The 7,559-nt window shown below is 46.9% G+C and overlaps 1 protein-coding gene across 1 annotated transcript in view; it reads right to left on the bottom strand.

The window, feature by feature from the left end:
- HSPA4 (heat shock protein family A (Hsp70) member 4) overlaps window positions 1–6,257 on the bottom strand; it is a 53,267-nt gene extending 47,010 nt beyond the window's left edge. Inside the window, exon 1 of the mRNA XM_059417565.1 lies at window positions 5,889–6,257. Within this exon, the coding sequence (XP_059273548.1) occupies window positions 5,889–5,995 (107 nt within the window). The 5' untranslated portion in view covers window positions 5,996–6,257. The remainder of the gene's footprint in view (window positions 1–5,888) is intronic.
- Between the last annotated feature and the right edge of the window lie 1,302 nt (window positions 6,258–7,559).

The following is a 7,559-nucleotide window of genomic DNA, read 5'->3' as shown; positions in this document are numbered from 1 at the left end:
CTTGGGATCGAGTCCCGCATCGGGCTCTCTGCTCAGCAGGGAGCCTGCTTCCTCCTCTCTCTCTCTGCCTGCCTCTCTGCCTACTGTGATCTCTCTCTGTCAAATAAATAAATAAAATCTTTAAAAAAAAAAATAAAAAATAAAATTTATTAAAAAAAAAAAAAAAGAACCTAATGACAAAGTTCCTGTCGATTATCATTTTACCAATTTTGCATTCTAGATTGTATTTTAGCTCTTAAATGATTCTAAGGAACTACTTTCAGAACTTCTACAATTAGACATATGAAAGAAAATGGTGTAAGCAATCCAAACTTTAGTCAATAAATCAACTTTCCAGGGCACCTGGGTGGCTCAGTGGGTTAAGCCTCTGCCTTCAGCTCAGGTCATGATCCCAGGGTCCTGGGATAGAGTCCCACATCGGGCTCTCTGCTCAGCAGGAAGCCTGCTTCCCCTCCTCTCTCTCTCTGCCTCTCTGCCTAACTTGTGATCTGTCAGATAAATTTAAAAAATCTTTTAAAAAAATAAAATAAATAAATCAACTTTCCTTTTCTTTGAATCCAAAAAACTCAAAACCTACTGCTGTACTTAGCTCTACACAGCATGTAAAAATATTTACTTCACAGGAATACTTTTCTTGCACAAGTTAGGTATCAGATGTTAATCTCCCAGTGGGTTAAAGCCTCTGTCTTCGGCTCAGGACATGATCCCAGAGTCCTGGGATCAAGCCCGAGTCGGGCTCTCTGCTCCGTGGGAAGCCTGCCTCCCCCTCTCTCTGCCTGCCTCTCTGCCAACTTGTGATCTCTATCAAATAAATGGGTAAAATCTTTTTTAAAAAATTGAAAATTAGGGGCGCCTGGGTGGCTCAGTGAGTTAAGCCGCTGCCTTCGGCTCAGGTCATGCTCTTGGGGTCCTGGGATCAAGCCCCGCATCGGGCTCTCTGCTCAGCAAGGAGCCTGCTTCCTCCTCTCTCTCTGCCTGCCTCTCTGGCTGCTTGTGATCTCTGTCTGTCAAGTAAATAAATAAAATCTTAAAAAAAAAAAAAAAATTGAAAATTAAAAATTAAATAAATAAAAGATGTTACTCTTCCAGTTAACCAGAAAGTACATACTTTAAGCTTCTGCTCTCTCAAAGGTAGCTAATAACAGACATTTTCAACCCTTCAAATGCCTAATATACTGGGGGTTTTTTTGTTTTTTAAAGATTTTATTTATTTATTTGACAGAGATCACAAGTTGGCAGAGAAGCAGGCAGAAAGAGGAGGAAGCAGACTCCCTGCTGAGCGGAGAGCCCAATGGAAGGCTCTGGGCTCCATCCCAGGACTCTGGGATCATGACCTGGGCCAAAGGCAGAGGCTTTAAACCCACTGAGCCACCCAGGTGCCCCTCCTAATATACCGTTTTATCAGAAACTAAATCCATTAAAATAGTAATATAAACAATTCACACACAGAAATTATTTCGTAAGTAATTCTTCTTTTTGGAAAGTAGGGCCCCATCCTTCAGTAATGTTTGGCACTCCATTATTAACACTTTCATTCCAAAGCTTTAAGGTTATACCCCTTCAACTATAATAAACCCACTAAATATAAAAATAGGATTCTTATCTGATTCCAAAGCCTATGATCAAATTCATCAACATGGATGCTCCTACTCCACAAAGTTTATCTCAGAACCGCCCACACTTCCCTCCCATGCTACTACACTAGTAGAGAACATTAACTCCCACATAGACTAAATACTGCCATAAGCTAAGCAACACCCTACTTCTTCTCTTCCCCTTCTCAGATAAACCCATTCTCCACAAAAAAAAAGCTAATTATATTTTTAAAATTCAAACTTGATCAACTCCAATTGCACCTAAATAGAAATCCTTACCATAATTTACAAAGTCCTGCCTAATTCCTCTCCAATCCACCTCACACCTTTCTTGCAAGTGGCTCAAGAGTAGTTATGTCAGTCAAGTGTGAATGCCTCAGGTCTTCCTCACTTGCTGTTCCTTCTGCCTTAATCAGCTCTTCCTTAGACCCACATACCACCTCCACATAAATTTCTACTCATCCTCTAGGTCTTAACTTAAACGGCACTTCTTTAAGACCACCTTTCATCTCCATCACACATCCAATTTAAATTAGTCCCCCAGTCATCATATTCTGTACTTTCCCATCTGGACCTTTACCAGTTAGTAATTACATGTTTGTTTATCATCTGGCTTCTTCTCCAGAACCCATCCATGTACATGATGGCAGGATCTTGTTTATTTGTTCAGAGTACCTCCAGTGCTTAGCACAATGGCTAGCATTCTGGAGGCACTCAGTAGTTGCTAAAATAAAGAAAGCCGGGGTGGCTGGGGGGCTCAGCGAGTTAAGCCTCTGCCTTTGGTTCAGGTCATGATCTCAGGTCCTGGGATGGAACCCCACATCTGGCTTTCTGCTCAGCGGGGGAGCCCGCTTCCCCCCCACCGCCTGCCTCTCTGCCTACTTGTGATTTCTCTGTCACAATAAATAAAGAAGATCTTTAAAACTAATAAAATAAAATAATGCCTATTTTTGGTGAAAAGTAAGGGTCTCTTGTGGACAAGAGTCAACTGGATTCTCAAAAGCTAAATCCAAATACTGTTACAGGCACAATTTGAAATAAGGTACTTCCATCATAGCCGACCCCCCAGAAACATAATCTCATTTCCACTATGACACTAAAGCAAACCCACATCATAGTCTCGGTGTACCTGAAATCAAAATCCACTATTCTGAGACTACTACAAAACTCAGCCTTTCCATTCCTATCTCCTACTTAGGGATTCCAAGAATGAAATTTAAGCTAATCAAAATCATAGTTCAAGAATTACTTCAATGTATCGTATCCCTTTAAGTTCTTGGAAAATATAAAATAAGGGAAAACATAAAAAGAAAATCACTTCAATTATTTAAATGGTACTTAAAAAAAAAAGACTGTATTTATTATTTATTTGACAGACAGAGATCACAAGCAGGCAGAGAGGGAAGCAGAGAGAGGGGGAAGCAGGCTCCCCACTGAGCAGAGAGCCCAATTCGGGGCTTGATCCCAGAACCCTGGGATCATGACCCGAGCCGAAGGCAGAGGCTTTAACCCACTGAGCCACCCAGGGGCCCCTAAATGGTAGTCTTACCACAATTTCATAATGTATCTAAGTCACCCATCACCTAATCACTGATGCAAATTTAATTCCAATTTGGAAAGATTAATTTTTTTTTTTTATTGAATTCACAGTAAAACTAATGTAGCTGCTGTTTGTCTTAAAAAGAAAACTGAGGGGCGCCTGGGTGGCTCAGTGGGTTAAGCCGCTGCCTTCGGCTCAGGTCATAATCTCAGGGTCCTGGGATCAAACCCCTCGTCAGGCTCTCTGCTCAGCGGGGAGCCTGCTTCCTCCTCTCTCTGCCTGCCTCTCTGCCTGCCTCTCTGCCTACCTGTGATCTCTGACTGTCAAATAAATAAATAAAATCTTTTTAAAAAAATTAATGCTCAAAAACAACCTTCAATGCTTAAAAAAACTCAGTATACTATACCACTATTAAAAACTATAAATATGGGCACCTGGGTGGCTCAGTTCGTGAATCAACTGCCTTTGGCTCGGGTCATGATCCTGGAGTCCCAGGATCGAGTCCCGCATAGGGCTCCCAGCTCCACGGGGAGTCAGCTTCTCCCTCTGACCTTCTCCCCTCTCCTGCACGCTCCCTCAAATAAATCTTAAAAAAAAAAAAAAAAAAAAGGGGGGGGGGGGGCCTGGGTGGCTCAGTAGGTTAAAGCCTCTGCCTTCGACTCGGGTCATGATCTCAGAGTCCTGAGATCAAGCCCCACATCGGGCTCTCTGCTCTGCGGGGGCCTGCTTCCCCCAATCCTCTCTGCCTACTTGTGATCTCTGTCACGTAAATAAATAAAAATCTTTAAAAAAAAAAAAAAAACACTATAAATACGGGGTGCCTGGGTGGCTCAGTCATTAAGCATCTACCTTCAGCTCAAGTCATGATCCCAGGGTCCTGGGATCCAGCCTGCATTGGGCTCCCTGTTCAGCAGGAAGCCTGCTTCTCCCTCTCCCACTCCCCCGCCTGTATTCCCTCTCTCACTGTCTCTCTCAAATAAATAAAATCTGTAAAGAAAGTAAAATAAAATAAATTATAAATGTGGGGAAACTGGTATGTAACAGCTAATGGGTACAGGATTTTTTTTTAAGATATATTTATTTATTTGACAAACAAATCACAAGGAGGCATAGAGGCAGGCAGAGAGAGGAAGCAGGCTCCCTGCTGAGCAGAGAGCCCGATGCAGGGCTCAATCCCACCCAGGCGTCCCTGGGTACAGGATTTCTTTAGGTCTAAGTTTTTAAATTGATTGTGGGACATAGTTGCAGTTTTGTGACTACACTGAAAACAAACTGTAGCTTTAAATGGGTTGACTGTACATTACGTGAATTCTCTCTCAATAAAACTACAAACTAATTGACGGGTGCCTGGGTGGCTCAAAGGGTTAAAGCCTCTGCCTTCGGCTCAGGTCATGAGCCCAGGGTCCTGGGATGGAGCCAGCCCAGTGGGCTCTCTGCTCAGGGGAGAGCCTGCTTCCCCCCTCTCTCTACCTGCCTCTCTGCCTACTTGTGATCTCTGGCAAATATATAAAATCTTAAAAAAAAAAAAAAAACTATAAACTAATTGAGAAGGGGACATCATACCACGTTTTAGTATGGGAGATGAATTTTCAGGGAAGCACCTGGTCCAGGTCTAAATAAGGGGCAGAAATTTTACAAGTGGAAGGAAAATGTTTTGAGTCTCTGAGCAGCAAGTTCACTGGAGGGAGCAATCTAGTTTAGCTACCCAAGTGAGGGAAGGGTGACCAAAGTTCTGGGGGGGAAAAATGGGCCTTTGAACAGAAGCCTTTGGAAAGGCCACGTGGCAAATAAGAGAACCCAGAAAATAAGCTTCTTAAAAGATTTCTCCCCAAAAGAGGATAATGGATTGAAAAGTACCTCTACAGTCAAAAAGCATACTCTACCCAAGGAGAGACCTGAGTGAGTCATGATTTTTTAGAGCTGTGTCTACACTGGTCCCTTAACTTACTATAGGTTCTAGAAGTAAAAGTGAGCCCTTGAGTCATTCATTAACAATTGCGGCCAACACCCTGGTTGGAATGTATTAACTGTGAAAGTGGAACGCTGTAGGTGTGGACGAGCAGAGAATGAAAAGAGAGAATGACACAACATAGCTCAACATACTGAAACGATGTGAAAAACCAACGTGAGCGCAAAAGCATCAGGACGACCCTGACTTTATTAAGTACTTTTCTGGTAGCTAGCTGTGCCTTCCAGCCGGAATACGAACCTCTCTCCGGTGCTACAGCTCCCTCTCTTCCGGGTGCTGCCCCGCCCCCACTCACGTGGGATTCTGGCCGCTCCATCTTCAGGCCGCCAGCAAAGGCTAGAACCCGTTTAATTCAACTAACTTAATTCGCGCCTACTGTGTGCAAAGGTCCGAACTCTGTCGTAGGCTGAAAAAGCGGCAGTACGCCCTGGCCCTGGACTCTGCCCTCTAAAACAAGAACTCGGCACACTATATATCCCAGGCCTGCCTTCCCTCCAGCTCCTACCCCTGCCCTCTGCTGGTACGAGTACCAGCTCAGAGCCCTCACTCAACCCGCAGGCCACCGAGTAAAGGCCTTGCCGCTGGTGCAGACCCTCACGGGGAGTCGCAGCCACTAGTGACCTGACACCCAGCGGGGGGTTCCCACCCACTGGGCCCTTGCTCCAAACAGAGGTGACTCCCCAGCTCGTGTTCCCCAAACCGCGAGGTTCGGAAACCAGAGCAAGGGCTACATCCCCACCCCCACCCCCACCCCGTGCACGCGGCCGGACTGGCCCACACTCACGGCGTGCAGCGGTCGCTGTACTCATTAGCGATCGTCTCGATGCCGCCGGCGCGGGCCACAGCGACGTAGCAGCTCTGGAAGCCCAGGTCTATGCCCACCACCGACATGGCGCCGGCTACAGTCCGGGCTCGAGCCCAGGTCCGGCCGGCGAAACAGGACACGGACCCCGGCGGAGCTGGCGCGCGGAGTGAGGGCCGCGTGGGCGGGAGGGCCGGGGCTAGCGGAGGACGTGAGCTAGTCCTCGCGGGCGCCTAAGTCCCTGGAAAGGGAGCGGCAGCGGAGAGCGCTGCTCGGGCCGGCTCCGGCTCAGCGGCCGCAGAGGGGGCGCCGGGAGCGGGGGCGGAGAAGATCTCGAAAGATCTCGTCGCGACGAGACTAAAGCAGTAGCGCGAGAACTGAGAAGGAAAGGAATGTTCTCGCGAGACCTCGGCTCAGTCGCTTTTCCTTCTGAGGTTCCGCCCCCAATTACGACAAGCGTACGTCACGTTCTGGCAGGAGAAGCTCGGAAGAGGCTCAGCGGTTGAAAGATGGTTGGGAGGTCGAGTGAGCCTGCGCATGGAGCCCGCCGCAGCAACTCCCCACGGCGGCAAAAAGCAGTGAGGCGCCTCCCCTCACAGAAGAAAGTGGGAAAGCCGGGTTGAGGCAAAATACTGAAGAGGCGCCATTGGCCTACTTCCGCCGTTTCTCTTTATCAAAGAAACTTCCGGTGATAGGAACACTTGCGCCCCCATTTGTGTTGCGCTCCCAAAATGGCAGCGCAAGCTAGTATTCAAAGTCCAGAGCGCCCTCCCCTCTGGTCCCTACGGGATAGGTCGGCCGGTGGAGGGCAAGGCCGCCCTTGAAATGTGGTCTAGAGGAGGGCCTTAGGTAGGGGCTCTGTCGAAGTCCAGGACAGCGCCCTCTCCAGCGGAGGGCAGGAATCCTCTCGGTCCCACCGCCGAGGTTTTTTTTCCGCTCAGCTCTGCCTCACCTTTCTCTAAGACGTTTGCGTCCTTAGAGCCGACGGAGGGGCCAACAATACTTAAACCTTGAAATCCCCAGCACGTTCCAAGCACCTGTCCTGAGGTGAATGCAAGGGATACAAATGGGTGACAGGCTTCCTAGGTCGGCCCAGACCGACCAGTGACAGGATTACTCGAGGCTAAAGAATCTTGAACTTTAGGGCCCCTCACGAGTGTTCCAGGAGCAAACAGGAAGCCGGCTTGCCTTTGGAAAGCAACTCCTATATAATAAGAATTTCTGATAAAGAGGTTGGAGAGGTTTCAGTGGGGGAATCTGGATCTCCCAAGTCTCCAGTAATTTCCTGTGATTTTTTTTTCTACATATTTATTTTGTGATTTTTTTAAGGGTATAGATGTATATGCTTCAATCCCTCAAAACCTGAATCCCACTGGTCACGAGGATAGCTAAAAAAACTAAAAGGAATCCCAGTACAAGGTGGCAAGTGTTATGCACAAAATGGGAGTTAAAGATCTCTATCTTAAGGCTAGAACAATTGGAACATTTAATGAATCAGCCAAGAAGAAAGTGCATTTTCTAAACTGCATTAACTGCCCCACAGCGCCCCACCTCACCCCCCACACACACCTCAGTCTCCTGGAGAAATGCCCAAAGGCCAGATTGTTTGCCTTTACACTTCCAAATTACCACACATTTCTTAATGTTTTGGCT

Source organism: Mustela nigripes, chromosome 12, assembly GCF_022355385.1.
Source record: "Mustela nigripes isolate SB6536 chromosome 12, MUSNIG.SB6536, whole genome shotgun sequence".
Taxonomy (NCBI): Eukaryota; Metazoa; Chordata; class Mammalia; order Carnivora; family Mustelidae; genus Mustela; species Mustela nigripes.
The sequence above is the reverse complement of the archived record's forward strand: the minus strand, read 5'-3'. Positions and strand labels throughout refer to the sequence as shown.